This window comes from Cydia pomonella, chromosome 11 (assembly GCF_033807575.1).
Source record: "Cydia pomonella isolate Wapato2018A chromosome 11, ilCydPomo1, whole genome shotgun sequence".
NCBI classification, from domain to species: Eukaryota; Metazoa; Arthropoda; class Insecta; order Lepidoptera; family Tortricidae; genus Cydia; species Cydia pomonella.
In genome coordinates this window covers 23072296-23091020 of record NC_084713.1, presented here as the reverse complement: position 1 = coordinate 23091020, position 18725 = coordinate 23072296, and the positions used below count along the sequence as shown (strand labels likewise).

Genomic DNA, 18725 nt, shown 5'->3' with positions numbered 1-18725 from the left:
GTCGGCGGTCCGAATCCAACCGCAGTCCGCTATTTGGTGACCCCTGGTTTATATTGTATATGTATGCAAAAACTACGTATGAATAAATGAATCCGGCGAAAGGATAGATGTCTTACTCAAACCACTAATTACTCCTTTTATCTCTACTCCGGTTGGTGTTTTGGTACCTGGTATCCGTTATTGGGTGTCCGGTGTCCGGTACCGGTAGCAGCAGGAAGCAGGACGCGCAGGAGCTTGAACTTGACTTTCCCTCTCGTTGCGTGCGGCGCGGTCTCATAGTGCGGATTTTCTTGATTAACTTAAGGTCAATTACATCCGCACTTGCTGTCAAGCCCGACGTCGGGCCCGAGCAAGCGTATTTTTCCGTTCCGCCAAATATCAACACATCGTTAACAATATTTGATATTAAGTAAACTTTTTTGGCAATTATTAAACAAAGTATTGTTTACATGTCAAATATTGTTAAAGATGTGCTTTTATCGACTTCGCGTGTAGACAAAGTGATAATGATAAATATGGCACGTTGTCTAGCCTTTAGTAAACGTCAACGACCCATTCGTGATCGTAGAGAACGAATCGATACGGAGCGTATGCAACTTGGCGACGCCTGCTGATATTCCGCGAAACGGAAAACGACTCTTGCTCGGGCCCGACGTCGGGTCTGATAGCAAGTGTGGATGTAATTGGCCCTTTAAACTTTATTGCACAAATGCACAGTAAAGTTATAGGTACCTACAGTTACAAAAGGCGGTCTTAATGCCACATTCAAGTCATATTCTCAACTTAAGTTCTCTACGTTGTCTACCTTTTCAGTTTTTCTTTCAAAAAAAAAAAAAAAAAACACAAAACACAAAAAGTTACCTACGAGACAGGCTTCGCCTAGTGTAGGAGCCAGTGAAACCTACTAAAAATTCTTAAATGTACATATACTGCTTCTTAGTTTTACTGAGTGCTGTCCTATGTTTTCAGCTTATTCTGATCGATTTCAGGCCTCCGTAGCCAAAATGGCTAAAACGGATCTTATCGTACGAATTTCACTTGCCAAATTTTAACTTTTTTCGTTTATGGATAGGGCTTAGAACTGTAACTCCTGTCTGGTAACTTACAACATGTCTTCTATCGCGAACGAACATTCGACGCAAAACTTTCCTCCTTCAAATTCGTCGCAACGAGTCAGTCCTCGACTCAATGAGAGCTTATATAGCGGCCAGCGTTTCCAGAGCACTTTCATTGCCGGCCGTACCGCGATGCTGTAACCTGAGCCGAGGTAAGCTGACGCTGCATATCCTGTTGCTTTTGATTTGTGTAAAACTGGCCATACACACTAACGTGTGCCTGCGCAGTTTTTTCAACTGCACAGGTAAAGTTGGAAACTGCACAGTCGAATGGCACACACTTTTACTCCGTTTTACCGTTGCAGTTGATAAAACTGCGCAGGCATACCCTAGTTTGTAATTTTGTATGGCCAGCTTAACGTTTGATGACCTGCCTGGCCTAGTAGGTAGCCGTGTCTATGAAGCCGATGGTCCCGGGCTCTAATCCTGGTAAGGGCATTTCTTTGTGTGATGAGAATGGATAGTTGTTCCTAAGTCATGGGTGGGGTCTATGTTTTCACTATTTATATATTATATGCCGTTTTCTAAGTACTCGCGACACAGGTTTATTGAATTTACTGTGGGACTTTGACAATGTTTGTTTATAATAATGTCCTATAATATATATATTTATTTATTTATTCGAAAATGTGGATAAAGATGGGCTATTTTATTTGAAGTTGTACACTAGGATGAAGCGATTTTTTTTTTCAGTTTTGGTTATAAATTCTAATAGTGATAAAAGTTACATTTTGGGATCAAGATAAAAAGTTATTTGGCATCTATCTGAAATAGGTCGGTAAATGAACTTTCATATAAGTAAATATTTTTTATTTATTCCCTTTCAGTATTATAATTTTTTTAAGGATAATGACTTGTATGCTATCTTATTGTAAAATATCTATTAATGGGATTCCCCACTCCAAAAACTTAAAAAAGATATTGCTAAAAAGCGCTCGAAATTACTCGTTAAATATTTCGTTGTTAAAAATAATATTTCCGCTTTTATTAATGACTTGAAAAAAAATTGGTTTTCAAACATTTTATTTATTTTGACAGCAGTGCGCGGGCATAAGATGACGTATGAAAAAAATATGCATTTTATACATACTATAACGCAACTTTTCTTTATTTGTGTCCCAAGGGAGGAAAAGTAGGAAAGTGCGTGCCGCGTGTAAAATTGGCAAACACGCGGGATGGATTGTCGTAAGTTTCCTCCCGTGGTGCGCATACTATTTTTCCGCCGGGAGGAGGGCAGAAAAAAAATTATACATGCGTACTCCAACCTATATGTACACTACACTTTTTTTAAATTAGGATATTTATAACGTTTTTTCTACTCAGAATCATGAGCTCTTTCGACCCTAGATGTGGAAAACGGCGAAGCGATATTTTTGAAATACGAGCGAAATTGGGAACCTAGTGGCTTTGCAGTGGCAACCAACTTGTAGGATTACGATATAGCGATAGCGGTACCCATGTCTCTCGCTATCCCGTAATTCTTTAAATCATTCGTATAGGAAGTATAGACACACGTTGCTCGCCCTTAGAATTAGTCAAAGGCACCTAGTCTTTCAAAGATACGAGTAGCATACACTTAGAGAATTACATCCCTACACACACACTCAACTTACAGTCGACAACACCCTACACCCTACAGCTGGCTCTTTTTTGTTTATTCGTTGCTGTATTTATTTATTTTTTGCGATAGTAAATAACTTTTTTTTTATTTGGGCTTTTTTGGTGGTGGCCGAGTGGATATGACGTCTGACTTTCAATCCGGAGGTCGCAGGTTCAAATCCTGGCTCGTACCATAGAGTTTTTCAGAACTTATGTACGAAATATCATTTGATATTTACCACTAGCTTTTCGGTGAAGGAAAACATCGTGAGGAAACCTGCATACATCTGCGAAGAAATTCAAAGGTGTAAGTATGTGAAGTCCTCAATCCGCATTGGGCTAGCGTGGGGACTATAAAGCCAGAGCCCTCTCGCACATGAGAGGAGGCCTGTGCCCAGCAGTGGGACGTATAAAGGCTGAATTATTATATTATTATTATTTTATTTGGGACGGGTAATATTGCCGTGGCCGGGTGGTTTAGTGGTCAGAACGGTGTATTCCCATCTTGTATAATAAAAAAGCAAGGAAGAAACCGACACGGTCATAGATGGGAAGGATTCATTCTCATTTGTCCCCGCCGGCCACAGATGGATGGATGGCGACAGATGGGAATACACCGTCAGAAAGTTAGTCGCGTAGACTGAAGACGCCGCGCCGGTTCGATACCCGCCTCGGCCACCGGTGGACTTCGTCACTTTTTCCTTAATTCGAATGACATCTATTTCAGTTTATTCATATTCATATTAAGAAAATAGTTTGAGTATGTAAATAGACAGAAAACTGATCACTTTCACTCCTTCCGCTTCACTTATTTGCCTCTAAATGTTAGAAAAACTAGCACTTCGCGTATCTCATTAGGGCGTTTGTTTCAGCCATTGAATTTAGTTCCGATACCATCTTTCCCACGGTTTTTGTTGATTGCATTCGTATCATTATCTATCGTTTGTCGCGGCCGGTAAAAAGGTCTTCAATTTCACACTCTATATTAAGTATAGGTATCTATAAATAAACCTACATGCGACCAATCTTCGATATACACCTTAATTACAATTAGGGAACAAATCAAATTATTTTATATAAAAAATATTTGTGTGTATTTATTTGTGTGGCCGGCTGGTCTAGTGGTAAGGATGTCAGCCGCGTAACTTGAAGACACCCATTTTGATTCCAGCCAACCTGGAGGACTTGGTCAGTTTTTAGGTTGGACTTGTCCTGGAGGACTTGGTCTGTCTGTCTGTCTGTCTGTCTGTCTATCTGTCACCAGGCTGTATCTCATGAACCGTGATAGTTAGACAATAGAAATTTTCACAGATGATATATTTATGTTGCCGCTATGACAACAAATAAAAAGTACGGAACCCTCGGTGGGCGAGTCCGACTCGCACTTGGCCGGTTTTTCTTTAGTAAATGGCTAAAGTACATTGGGCTGTCAACCGTGAAAGGCACTCGAAACCCAAGTAGCATTCGGGGTTCTATATGAGATGTCTAGTCGTTCACATGTACTCCACAAGCTGTGTAAGTCAGCTGTATAAGAGCTGTATAGCTTGCTATAATGCTCTTATAGAACCAGTTTGGGCACAAATTAGACAGCCTTAAGTTCACTGTGGCTGTACATTAGCAGTATAATAGCATTATAATAGCAGTTTAAGTAGTAACATCGGACTTAAGGCTGACTAATGGCACTATATGGGACGCAGTGTGAACCATACAACGTACATGAGTGTAATAAAGAGTAACAAGTGGCTAAATACACAGCTATCACAGTTATAAAATCCGACAAAAGTACTCCAGTGCTACCTAAAATTCACGTGGGTCCATTATATTTCTTTATTTTATTTATTCCTCATTAAGTTTGGTTTTTTGTGTGCCATCAGAAACACCGGCGGATATCCTTTGGATAAATTTTATGATAACACGCGGTAAAGTACCTGTTTTAAATTCTTAATAATGTTAAATGCTATGGGAATGCAAGTTTATCGTGAAATGTATACATATTTACAGCTAAAATATTCACGCGCCTCTGTAAAAACGCGATATTCATTTTAAAATATTTAAAACTGGCTGAGAGGAAATCAACAATTTTCAGTTTTTGACATTATATTGGCATTATAATTATACTACGGTAATTAATTATAGCATGAAACCAAAACTCAATCGCTCTATCTGCGTATTTTGTGATAAATTTGCATGATAATTTTGGAGATTTATTTGGTAAATATTTTAGGTTACGCAGAACAAAATGGTGGAAATGAAATACGGTTATGTGAACTGATATAACTCCAATTTAATGCGGTGAGCGTATAATAGGTTCACATGTGTTCTGTTAGAATGCTGTTACCTATATAAAGTCCCACATTTGTACCACTACAGAGCCAATGTCTATAAATTTATTCTAATGTGAACTAATGTACAGCTTTAAGATGTAGTTTAGGTCAATTGTGTATCATCGTATAATTCTTTCAATATACTGAAATTTTAGAGATCCTTTCTTCTTCCACCGGTTCTCGCTCTTATTTTCCAAGGTTTGTTATTCATTTTCAGAAATTTTTGCACGCGACGTAATATAAACACACAGCTTGTGGGATAAGTGTAATAGAATATCACATTCACATTCATTTTCAGCTTACAGCAAATTAGAGTAGTACTTGTGGACAAATAAACTGCTATTGATGTTAATGGACAACACATATAATCCTTTTAACAGCCTACAGTGCACATGCGAACCATTTAAACACTTCTGTACAGCTAGTAAAAAAAGGTTATTTTAATGATCACAAACAAGTCCTACTACAGCTACTAGCTGTATAACAGTCTCAAACAAGTAAACATAACAGCTTTTGGCTTTATAAATGACCATGTGTGTTCTATTAAAATGCTAGCTCTACAACATCGTACAAGTAGGCTGTTAAACAGCGGTTGCCGTATCTCTACCCTCCTATAATGCTCTTAGTCAGACGGCTGACTAAAGGATAGTTGTTAGAGTATTATAACACCAACAGTCGTATAAAAGTATAACTCTACCCTCCTATAAGTCCCTTAGACAGGTATAGGTGTTATTAATCGCAATAATGCAGCTTATACATCACGAGTGAACTGTAATAATGCTTCAAGTACACCTGGGAACTAAATGTGTACTCTTAAATGGAGTAAAATGCTACTTGGGAAAGGGTTGATAAGCATTTTGTAGGTAACGTTATTTCTCAAACCATTTCCATAATTTCCTTATTTAAAATTTTCATGAATGCAATTTTGTTACAATGTTCATTATTATATTCTTGAAAGAAGTTCGTCATTTGTCTGTTGTTTACCCTCTACTTATATGTAGTACGTACCTACTACGGTGTTTCTGTATTATTTCCTTCTATTTAGGTGTGAAATAATATGCATTCAACTATGTAGTCCCTGTAAACTTGACTTTCTAATTAGGAACGATTTGATTGGTTACGGGCGCGGTTAGGCTGGCGGACAATAATGATTTTACTACATTCTTAACGCCAACGAACTATAAGTGTGTATTTATATCATTTCTGTTTGACGGCGCCGGAAAGCGGCAACTTCGTTTAGCTCAGCGTGCCGACAGTTAACACTTTCCATACGGAGAAAAATAATAAATAACTTACCTACATATTTACAGATGCAGTGGTTAAGCGCGATCTGCGTGTTGACCGCGGCGGTGCACGGTGGCGGTGGAGTTACCAGAACACCGGGTGAGTATACATACCGACATTATCAGCTAAAAGGCAAAAGTTACCAAAACACCTGGTCTTTTACCTCACCATACCATATGAAAGGTAAGAACTACCACCTGGTAAGTCCACTAAGTACAGTTAGCATCAATAGTAACGGACGAAACAACGCTCCAAAAGTATCTGATATTCCTGATAACTTTTCCAAATATAGATAAATCTTTGATATTCACGTTTCAGAAGTATATCTTTTACAGTCTTAATTTTTCTACATATAGACCCTTCAGTTTTTGCTCGGCTGTTACAGAATGGTAGATACCTTTGACACCTTGTTTGATCCGTTACTTTTGATGTTGACTGTACAATCATCTTAAGGAGCCAAAAGGCTAGGAAATGAATTTTAGCAAAACATCCTGGCAAGTCCACTTCACCTTACTGTCCGTAAGACAAGAGTTAAGTAGTGCGTCTACGAATTATTTCAATCAATTTGTTCCTTTCAAGGCCCTAGATCACGCGGCAGCGGTAGGCCTAAGAAGCGCTGGCTGGACGACGTGACAGCGGACACGAAAGAGAACAATCTAACTCCTGAGGATGCCGAAGACCGGGCAAAGTGGAGAAGATTGAGTAGCAAAGCGGACCCTGGCACTAGGCCGGGAAAACGCTAGGTTGAAGAAGAAGAACATTTTGTTCTTTTCGTATTTTCTTAAAGATTTGCAGGATCGTGGATGGAACGTGGTGACGTTTAAACACGAACGCCATTTTCTTCAGCTATCAAACTCTGGGGGCACAACTTTTTACTAGCTTGTACACATCTTATTATACAATCAATGAATGTTTGGAAATGGTAACTTGACGTTAGTGTCCTTTAGAGAATCTCATAAAAAGTTTAGTAACAAATTACCCGCATGAAAGTTATTCGTATTGCAAATAAATAGAATTTTGCACAATAGGTAGGTTATTTTTCTCATAGAAATGACGTGCTCTTCAAAAAGTCTTTACGCACCATTAGCTTATTATATACTAATCTACCATACCTTCACTTCACTTTCCTATAAGGAAATTGCTATAGTCACGGTAAAAGTGAACATGAACATTATGAACGAATAATCAAACATACCAACAGTTAGCTGACCATATTTGGGCTTTATCTCTTTGCAATAAAGGTTTTTTAATACCACGTCGCTGCTAAACAAGCATACGGCCTGGTGATAAGCGGTCATTGCACCCCATGGCTGTCTGGAACTCCAGGGGTGTTATATGCGCGTTGCCCACCCTTTAAAAACCTGTCCACTCCTTTTTCGAGGAACCCTCTGTAACCCTTCGAGAAAACCTCGGCAGGAAGCTCATTTGGATTCTATGGGTGTGAGGATGAACACCCTGCCGACGGTGCGGTGATAGAAAGCGGCCGTTGGTATAAGTCTGTCCGTTTTTCTAAGATCAAGTACTTACGCCATAGTAAATGGCGAACTTGATCTTAGAAATCGGACAGGCTATATCATGTCAAACAATTCTTCAGAGCACAGCCAATTATGAGAAATCTGTTAATTGTCAACTCAACTACATAAACAAATACATGAATGTAACGATATAATGTTGAAAACGAAAGTATTACGTCTCCGGACGCCCAACGGTGATATACTTATTTAATACTGTTATTTGCATGCCAATTAGAGACGAGGTAACGTTAAAGACTGGCAGTCTTCATGGCATACTCGTATTATGTGTAACATGTTGCAAATGGCGCCTCTATGGCGAAGTTTCTGTTCCATATACCTAAGTAGTTATGACCCCTATCCAGGTAACATTTTTATTCAGACTGCACCAGCGATTCTGTGCAGCATAGCTATATTGCAGATGGTATGATAGATATTAAATTATTTCATGATAATTAGGTCCCATATTTTTGCCACATCGAGTTTATTATGCTTTTAGTTCGCTAGATAAGCACTTTACACATAAACAATATAAAATTAATAAACTGAAACCATGACGCATCATTGCACGGAGTTATGGACATTACCAATCTTAATTTTACCTGTCTCTGATGTCAATATAGAAATTGCGAAACAAGCTTTTTCACCGCACGTAAACATTGTAGTCATTTCAGATTTAAGTTCATTGGCTTGTGAGCAAACAAACGGGTTTCTGTTAGTTTTGAGGAGACAGATTCTGAGGGTATTTTAACTGTATTTACAGTACATATGGTGCTACTTTACCGCACTAGTGCGAAAATTAGCATATTACGTTACTGTGTCGAACATTTAAAGGGCCATATGTACTGTAAAATGTTGTACGATACATGTGCGAATAGGTAATTCGTAACTCGTGTCGATTTAAAACACTCCCTTCGGTCGTGTTTTAATTTATCGTCACTCGTTTCGAATTTCCTATTTTTCGCGTTTGTATCGTAATGTACTATAACAGTACATATGGTGGTACTTTACCGCACTAGTTCGAAAATTAGCATAGGTATTACGTTACGGTGTCTAACATTTAAAAGGGCCATATGTACTGTAAAACGTTGTACGATACATGTGCAAATAGGTAATTCGCAACTCGTGCCGATTTAAAACACTCCCTTCGGTCGTGTTTTAATTTATTGCCACTCGTTTCGAATTTTTCGCACTTGTATCGTAATGTACTATTACAAACTTTTGGCCTATTCTACTTGGTAGTGGCATGACCCGAGGAACCTGGGCTCAAATTCAAATCTCAGTAAAGGAATTTATTTGTTTGATGAGTATGACATTTTAGACAACTAAATTTTCATTGTCACCATTTAGAGGTCCCGAAAAAGCGACTGAGATGACTTAACCCTTTAGTGGTCAAGATAATCAAAACAAAATACACGATACGCATCGCCTCCTTAGAGTCCCAAGAAATTACAGTACGGTAAAGTTACATTACATAAAGTTACATTGGATATTCCAATGTGCTCTATAATCACGTTAGAACAGCCCGGGTTCGAGCCCAGGCATCAGACACTTCGTTTTCTATAGAAAGCACCAGGTGATCACCGGTCACCTGTCATAAAAAAAAGTGTCGGTCGCCTCGGTCTGGAGCTGGACCCGGACCGTTCTAGCGTTTGTCATCATTTAAGTAGGGTTTAAGGTATTTTAGGTTTAAACGGACACAAAACTGACTCCTACCTAGTTTTTTATCTGCTTAAAAGTAAATATCAAAATAATATTATTTTTTTCCAGGCCTGTCACCATTTTGGACTGACGACTACAAAGTCTTCGAACAAATCTACGGAAAGACCTCCGACCGAGAGCTCTTCGGGTCCACCTTACCTCCCAATCAGTCCTTTGGCGTCGACTTGAGTCCTTTAAAAAACCAGGCTTCCGAGAAAAAGGAACGGTACATCGACACCGGAGAAGACAGAGACTTGGACCAGCAACCAAGCCTTTATTCTTTCGACAACTATAATAATCTTTTGACAAAACAGAATATAGAGGCATTTGATCCAAAGCCGACGAAGCCGTCCTTTAAATTCATTCCTTACAATGATTTCACACCAATCAGTCAAGCGAATGATCCAGCAACTTATAATTATTATAAAACGCTCGAATTGTTAGAGAAGAAAAAGAAAATTGATGCTCTTAAGACTTTAGCAGTCAATAATTTCGCGCAATTCTCTAGCTACGCGACCAGCCCCGAAGACACAGAAGGGTATAAGAGTATCCAGGATATTTTAGAAGCTCATGAGGGGAAAAAAGGAAATAAGAAAGTGAATAATGAGCATGAGAATTTGGCTAAATATGTGAGCTATGGAGTGTCGAAGAGTCGAAGGAAGAAGCCAGCTCCAAATCCCAGGTTTATACACAGTAATGATATTCAGAAACCACGGTGTGTGTCAGGACGCTGTCGTCAGAGAAACGCCTCTGTTAGAGTAAGAACGGGGCCTGTTTTGAGGAAGATTAAGCATACCATTATTTCCGATTAAACTATTAGTAGTCTGATAGATAAATGGTCTTCATTAATCAGATCACCATTGAAAAATAATACTCGTAATTTATTGGATGTTTTGACCAGAAAAATGTATGATTACTTATATTTGTTACATTCGGATGGCGATAGCAGCAGCATTTTAAATAAATATTTAATATTAAATATTTAAGCATTATAAAAGAGACTCACAGTAACATATCACCCGCGTAAACGCTGTATAGGTAAAAAACTTAAGTAAGTCACCTGTTGTATGTAGTTGTGACGTGTTCGAATAGACATTTGTTTTGTTTGTGTGTGTCTTTTACACATGTATTGTCTATTCTAATGCGCCACAACTACATACAACAGGTGACTTACTTAAGTTTTTTAGCTATATCAGTATCGTTGCAACATTAACGCTGCTGCGGTCATAATCCTGATTCACAAGCAAGGTTATTGTGCATGCTGCCAGTATTGTTATTAATTATTTAAGGGGTTGTGTTAATTTATTAATTAAAACAAGTACAAGATTTAGAGTAGCTTTAATCGTACTTAATTGTAAACCTTAAAATAAATTATTATCTTTTTGAACCGTAGTTTTCTTTCGAAAGCTGGTTAAAAAGCATTTTCACTCACAGTCGGCATTGTGTGGTGAATGAGCGCACTGGTGCGTCCTCGTGTGCTCACACAGCAGACAATACCAGTTTTAAACCAAGCTTCGCATCCATTTTAAAATATTGGAGTTTATTTGGCACATGCATTTTCTGCAATCTGGAACAGCGGAACTGCTTACATAAGGAATTAAGGACTGTTCTCACATTTTTGGTGCTACACACATGCTTATACATATGACAGAGAAATGCTATAGCAAAAACCATGCTTATTTCGTGCACTAAAAGTAAACATTACCTAAATAAATATTTGTAATTTTTTGGACTGTCTTGTCTTGCCATACTGACTTCTTGTCTTGACTCTGGTTGCCTTTGGCAAGATTTTCATTTTACTTGGCACTTATTATGCCGTCAGATATAAGTCTGTAAGTTCATCACATTATTAAAAGATCATAGGGATTACAATAACACCTAATTATTCGGTAAACAGAATAGAAAGATAGAGAAGGACATGGTATAATATAGTACCAGTGTTGAAATCGAGGAATCAAGGCCGATTCATTAGATTTTCAATTCCAATAACAAATTCATGATATCAGCGCTATCACCGCATAATAAACGTATAAGATGGGCTAGTAAGTATATGAATTTAGGGTTTTCTGTGCCCTATACGGAGTTAAAAGTAGCTTTTCATTTGTCTTTCTGCGGAGGAAGGTAAGAACAGAGATATGGACTTCTGCTGCACTTAGTATATACAGTTAAAGTTCGTCTAGCTCTGCCTAGCCGCGGGGTTGGACAAGCTTTTTTGATCTCCTGGATGCTCTTCAGCAGGAATGGAACCATGGCCTTCTGTTAGGGTACTAATACATCAAGTTAGGGTTAGTTTGGCGCTGTGTATCTGTTGGAGACGCTCTCTGTTTGTTCTCAGTTTTTAGTAGATAAAGTTGGAGTTTGTGACAGCCTGCCTCGCAGCAGGATTGGGCAGGCTCTTCCTTGTTCTCCTGGATATTCAGCAACCGGAATGCAAATAGAACCATGACCTTCTGCTAATGTTTTAATATTAAGCTAGGGTTAGTTTCGCACTGCTTATATGTTGAAGACGTTCTCGGCATTATCCAGTTTTTAGTAGATAAAGTTGGGGTTAGTCTCGCTCTGCCTTGCCGCAGGGTTGGACAGGCTCTTCCGCTTGTTCTCCTGGATGCTCTGCAGCAGGAACGGCGGTGCCGTGGACTGCCGCTGCTGCCGGTGGTCCAGCTCTCGAGAGAGTTCCTCTACGAACTGCCCACCCGTCTGCCTGGAGGAATACGAGCGTTAATGTATCTACAATGCGGAGGTTTGAAGAAGTTGTACCGTGATGATTTTCATTTGTACAATAATCAGATTATTTTTGTTAATTATTATGTACTTAAGTAAATGACAATAATACAACTTAAAGATTATTTAAGTAAACGTATACGAGTACTCTAAATTAAATGTTATTTATCTTCGTAAAATGATACCTACCTATATACTTAAGCAAGATCACAGATTAATCAAACAAAGCTTTAGAGCCGGACTAAGCCAGCTCTGCATAGATTTTTCAATGAATTCTATGAAATTATGACGTTTATTATGGCGTCACGACACTTCTTTACTGCTGGGTATGTGATGTGCCTAAACTTGGTCCTTCTATCAACCTCTTTGACATCCTTAGTATCTAGACAAAAAATAAGTACAAGCGACCACTACAGTGTCAAATTAAATCACAATATAATCGCTAATGTTGTTTTCTTGATAAATTGTACAACAAGACATTTCAAGCAAGAAGTGGCCCGAGCTGCTGTGACGACGGATTTGCGGTAAGTGATTTTGCTGCAAAATGTTTGTTACCGTTGATATAATTAAAATTACGTTTACTCCTGGATTTACTAGGTCTTTTGTTTTGCACTTATTAAACAATAAATGCCCATTAATTCACGCGAGATGCTTTTTAACGCTTGATAGTAATTTAAAATACGAAACAAAATTATTTTATGCTCTTATATATTATCGTAACAAAGTAGTTTTTATATTATTTTAGACACGTCACCCGCTTGGCCATTTTTGCTGCTAACTGCACATGTATAAAAACATGATTTGAGAGCATATCAGCGTACTTACCACGACAGTGTATCATACTAAGCACTCGTGGTTTTCGTGTTTATCGTAGAAATGTTATCGTCAACAAGTTTATGACAGGATTATGAGTGATTCAAACTTCCTACCAAATTGTTTACGTTTGTTTAGCGTGATACACTCATTATTTGGGCAATAGATTAGATCGGTTTATTGGGTGAACTAAGAAGGTACCTACTCGTATTAAGCCTATAAACTAGCGACCACAGTATAACATGATTTCTCCTATGTTAAACTGTATCTAAGAATGTTCGTTGATGTATCACGAAATCTTTACAGAAAACCGCAAGCAAATCAGTCACTCCGTTTTGGAGATAATTTGTAAAATACGCTGAATGCGGGCGGCAACAGATATTGATGATTATTAACAATGAAATATGTCGAACTGGTCTACGAATTAACGGAAATAATAAAACAAAGCTGGTGTCTACTAAAATTAAGTTCCTCCTAAACGAAGAGGTAACCTGTTGGATTAAAGGCGCGTTGATGTCGTTTGTTCGATACAGTAAGTGATGGATATTATAGTTGTCTAAATCGTTGCATAATGAATATTATAACTCAGTTACAAGTATAGACGTTTAAACTCTTAAGTCGTTTTTGCAGTTTTTAATTTGGAACCTTTTATTCCATTATGATTAATAATTCTATTTTAACTTGTCCTTTTAAAACGACATCAGGACTTAGCAGGTTAAAGTCGACAACGTACCGCTCGGCTGCCCTCTCGGCGTCGTCGGCCACGTACATTGAGTACCCGCGCCGGGACAGCTCCTCATCAGGCGAAATCGTCGGGTTTTGGAAGGCGTGGTTCTTGTCGTCCATCCTGAGTTTCCTGAAACCATGAATAAATGAGATTATAGCCCAAGTTGTAGTGAAGAACAATGCGATGTTAAGGAGACCCCTCACTAGCGTCGGTTGAGAGTCGGTGTCTAGTCAGCGCTGTGGAAAATGGCGTCGCTGTGCAGTTGCGCCAACTTTGCGTCGAGCAGCAGCCATAGAGTTGACCAGACGCCGATGCTTGGGAGACGTTAGTGTGGGATCTGTCTTAGTTGTAGTATCTAAAGAAAATTGCGAAATTAAACCTATTGTCAATGACTAAAACACTAATATAGACCGACTTAAATGATTGGGAGTCCTTAACTGTGGGTGTCCATGGGCGGCGATAATCGGGTCATCGCTTACCATCAGTTATTGCCAACGCAGATTCTAAGGGTTGGCAATGCATGTGCTTAATGTGTCCATGGGCCACGATGACCGCTTCCCAGGCGGCTCGTCTGCTGACGATGACGAAGATGGGATGTGTATGGTATACTTCAGAATGAGATACTGAGTGCACTCTGATGGAAGGAGTCTCTTCAGAGAGCTGAGCTGCAGAAACAGCACCAGCTCGAGTACCAGAAGCAGCAGCGACACGCCGCCTAGCACCGACGTCACGATTAACAGTTCCAACTCCTGTACAACACCTGGTATACTTTAGAATGAGATAATGACTGCATTCTTATGGAAGGAGTCTGCCTCAGCTGCCTCTTCAAAGAGTTAAGCTGCAGGAACAGCACCAGCACTAGCAGGAGCAGCGAGACACCGCCTAGCACCGACGTCACGATTAACAGGTCCAACTCCTGTACAACACCTGATATACTTATTTAGAATGAGATATTGACTGCACTCTTATAGAAGGAGTCTGGCGCAACTGCCTTATTCAAGCTGTAGCAGCGGCACGCCGCCCAACAACGACGTCACGATTATCAGCTCGAACTCCTGTACAGCACCTGGTATACTTCAGACTGAGATACTTACTGCACTCTTATAGAAGGAGTCTGCCTCAGCTGCCTCTTCAAAGAGTTTAGCTGCAGGAACAGCACCAGCACTAGCAGGAGCAGCGAGACGCCGCCTAGCACCGACGTCACGATTAACAGGTCCAACTCCTGTACAACACCTGGTATACCTCAGAATGAGATATTGACTGCACTCTTATAGAAGGAGTCTGGCGCAATTGCCTCTTCAAGCTGTAGCAGCGGCACGCCGCCCAACAACGACGTCACGATTATCAGCTCGAACTCCTGTACAGCACCTGGTATACTTCAGAATGAGATACTAACTGCACTCTTATAGAAGGAGTCTGCCTCAGCTGCCTCTTCAAGGAGTTAAGCTGCAGGAACAGCACCAGCACCAGCACTAGCAGGAGCAACGACACGCCGCCCAGCACCGACGTCACTATTAACAGGTCCAACTCCTGCAAAACGACAAAAAAGTTTAAATAACGGCCAAGTGTAATAGGGTTGCACACGATAATTTCCGTTCGTGAAGCGGTTGTTACAACTCATCATAACATTAATCATAGTAAAGGCATGCACCTTAAACATCATGTTTCTTGATACATTTTGACGACCGGTTTGGCCTAGTGGGTAGTGACCCTACCTACGAAGCTGATGGTCCCGGGTTCAAATCCTGGTAAGGGCATTATTCGTGTGATGAGCATGGATATTTGTTCCTGAGTCATGGGTGTTTTCTATGTATTTAAGTAGGTATTTATAAATATTTATATATTATATATATCGTTGCCTAAGTACCCTCAACTCATTGAGCTTACTGTGGGACTTAGTCAATTTGTGTAATAATGTCCTATAATATTTATTTATTATTATTTATTATTTCCATATTTATCATTTTGTTTGATTTTATCTACTAAGTGCATTTACACATTTTTGATAATCAATATTTCAATTAAATTATCTAGGTCTAATCTAAGTAGTCTAACCATCTTTTCGATCTAATGACTGCAATAATTAGAGAGTTAGTTCGTTTTTGTTGGCAGCATACCACATACACCTTTTCATCTCAACAGCTGAAAAACACAAAGTGACCTATATTCATTGCTCTTGTGTTCTAATTAATAATAGGTAATGTAATAAATAATAGGTACTTAAACCTCGCGACAAGCTTTTATGAACATATAAATTGTGTATAATGAGGTTATAAGTTGGTGATTAAAATTTTAAAGGAAAATTTTATTTTCTTCCTTGTAGAGCATTTAAATAAAAGCTTTTATTTAAAAAAAATTACTTTTATTTTATGAAATCTTGAAGTCGGTTAAAAATACAATTTAAATTACTATAGAATTCATGCAATTTCATACAGTACGTACTTAACAAAGACATCCCTCACGCATCCTCGCACATCTTTGGTGGAAACGCAGCCTTAAACAATGAAAACACACTGTTTACATTGCTCTTGAGTGCAATGAGTGTGTCAACATCGGCATCCATGAAGTGTGACAAAGTTGATAACGATGAATAATAAGATAAGATTCTTACTTAATGGAACTAGATTCTTACTTAATGGAACTATTTTGTAAGATCTTAATAGTTTTTGTTCCAATCAAAAGTCTATTATTTTCTTATCAGCACTATAACTATCTACGGTTACAAATATTTTAGATAAGGATTATATTTCAAACATAAGTAATTGATATATCTCAGTATGTAATAATTATTAATTACGACTATAACTAGTTTCATTAAGTTTTTTTTTTTTCAAAAATTGCATTTTTAATACAATTTTTTTGTTGCAAACACTTTTCTTTTAACATATTTAGTATGCTTTGCACGATTATAAAAAGATGGCATTTAAATTTGTTTTAAGCAGAGGGTTGTTTTTTGTGAAAGAATTATTTTCAAATAGCCAATTGAGAGTGTTTACTAATGTAGTGTTGTCTGTATATCCGTGAGATTAGCCCGGAATTCGGACGGTGAGATAACATGAGAAGTGATAACAGACGCGATATCTGGAGCATTCTGCGATGTTGTGTATTAGGTACAGTTGCTAGCAATATTATTCGGAAATACAAACAACTGAAAAATGAAAATGAAAAAAGTTTATAGTATTAATTGAACAATACAGTAAATTACGATCCTGACCTGTAACCCTAGTGTAAATTTATTCGATAGCGTGACGTGACGTACGCGTTTGCGTTAAGTCTCATTTTGTATGGCATTTTCAGTTTTCAAAACGTCCCATTTGGCGCGCTGTTTCTAAATCCTATACAAAATAAGACTTAACGCAAACACCATATCGAATAAATTCACACTAGGGGTTCTGAGCTAGGAAACTCTGTGTAATATGACCAAGTTTAATCATATAACTTCCTTAATCTACATATCTAAACAAAATTGTACTGAATTTAAATAAGTCTTTTAAACAAACGCCTTTGTTTATATGCGAGCAATGTCTATGAAGTTTACAATTGTTTGTGAATATTGAGACATTATGTTAAAATTAACTAGATATCCGTGTAAGTATAGTAAAAATACCTAATTTTAAATTAATTCGGTCATACTAAAGCCAAAATATGACAGCAATGTATATAACAATGGATTATTGCTAATCAATTTAATTCACAACAAATGGTTTATAAAATAAGTAACCATTAAGTAGTAGAATCAATATAGGTATGTAGGTACAGTCAACGTAAGATATTACTTCACGCGTCTCCTTATAATTAAGTTTTTTTTTTTATTTTACGTCTGCCTTTGTGGATTTTACAGGGAAGACAGCCATTCGGAGCGGGGGAGATGAGCGGAGATGAGAGGGAACGTGCGGGAATCAACAAAGAGCATTGGTTGTAATCCAGCGGAGCAAAAAAGAGGTGTTGATTTCAACTTCCAACGAATGCTATTAGTTGATTTCCACAAATTTCCTCTTATCTCCGCTTCGGCATAAAGGCAGCCTAAACACTACTCTTAGAACTGCTATGGCAAATTAAAAAGCTACTAATAGTCCTCATTTATTAAAATTCAAAAAATAGTTTATAAGATTCGATAAAAGACAGAATATAACGCAAAAAAGAAAATACAAAATTGAGGTAGGTTATGTTAGGTTAAGTAAATATTATTAATAAATAAGACTCACCATAGTTCAAAGCGGCATGATGCGTGTCGAGCCAAGGAACACTACTCACTGACTGTCTTATCATTTATCAGTTATCACTTGATAACGATAACGATATCACACCATCTGACACCTTATCTGCGGAACACTCCATACAGTCATAAGTTTACTACATAGTAAGTAGTAACGCACTTTTATTGTGTACCCTCATTAATAAAATATAAAATAACTGCATAGTTACAGAAAAGTAGGTATTTAATAAAATAATATTTTAATAATGCAAAAACGTTAATTCGTTTTATAAACGAATTCCTTTTTTTACTTTTTTACTATTTTCTACTGCATGTCTGACAACCCCGATACTTACCTAGTTCTATAAACAATTGTTATATGTGATTTTAATTGTATACATATATTATTAGACTTACTTAAATTTTCGTGTGACAATCTGTAAATTAAGGAAGAGCGGTGTTGCCCAATACAGGCAACTTTTGCTTACCGGGTAGCACTATCCCCTACTTTATAAACACCTGTATATTTTACGAAAATAAATAATTTTAATTTTAATTTTTAAATTTTTAATAAACTATAAAATAAATTTAATAAACTTTAAAATATAGTTGTATAGTCAAAGAAAACTTTGTACCGACGTAAATTTACTGTCATCTTTCGACACACATAATTAAATCTTTTACGACGCCATTTGACTTTGATCCTTATTGTTTGACTGATATATGTCAAATTTG

At 37.9% G+C, this 18725-nt stretch overlaps 2 protein-coding genes across 2 annotated transcripts; one reads left to right on the top strand and one right to left on the bottom strand.

Annotated features, from left to right (window-relative positions):
• The first annotated feature begins 1121 nt into the window (after positions 1-1121).
• LOC133522518 (uncharacterized) lies at positions 1122-11313 on the top strand. The gene is made up of 3 exons (XM_061857880.1): positions 1122-1267; positions 6349-6421; positions 9604-11313. The coding sequence occupies exons 2-3, from the start codon at positions 6349-6351 to the stop codon at positions 10344-10346; spliced, it is 816 nt and encodes a 271-aa protein (XP_061713864.1). The 5' UTR covers positions 1122-1267; the 3' UTR covers positions 10347-11313.
• On the bottom strand, positions 10857-18481 carry LOC133522531 (uncharacterized). Its single transcript, XM_061857896.1, has 4 exons — positions 18001-18481; positions 15192-15325; positions 13802-13924; positions 10857-12235 (listed from the first exon to the last, which is right to left on the bottom strand). Exons 1-4 carry the CDS (start codon positions 18001-18003, stop codon positions 12064-12066), a joined length of 432 nt encoding a protein of 143 aa, XP_061713880.1. The 5' UTR covers positions 18004-18481; the 3' UTR covers positions 10857-12063.
• Positions 18482-18725: the final 244 nt, after the last annotated feature.

Excerpts from the sequence above, each read along its gene's own strand:
- LOC133522518 (XM_061857880.1), top strand. The coding sequence starts at position 6,349 with ATGCAGTGGTTAAGCGCGATCTGCGTGTTGACCGCGGCGGTGCACGGT. Across the intron at positions 6,422-9,603 it reads TGGAGTTACCAGAACACCGG|GCCTGTCACCATTTTGGACT; the intron begins GTGAGTATACAT and ends ATTTTTTTCCAG.
- LOC133522531 (XM_061857896.1), bottom strand. Across the intron at positions 13,925-15,191 it reads ACTCCTTCTATAAGAGTGCA|GAAACTCAGGATGGACGACA; the intron begins GTTAGTATCTCA and ends TCATGGTTTCAG. Across the intron at positions 12,236-13,801 it reads GCCGAGAGGGCAGCCGAGCG|GCAGACGGGTGGGCAGTTCG; the intron begins GTACGTTGTCGA and ends GTATTCCTCCAG.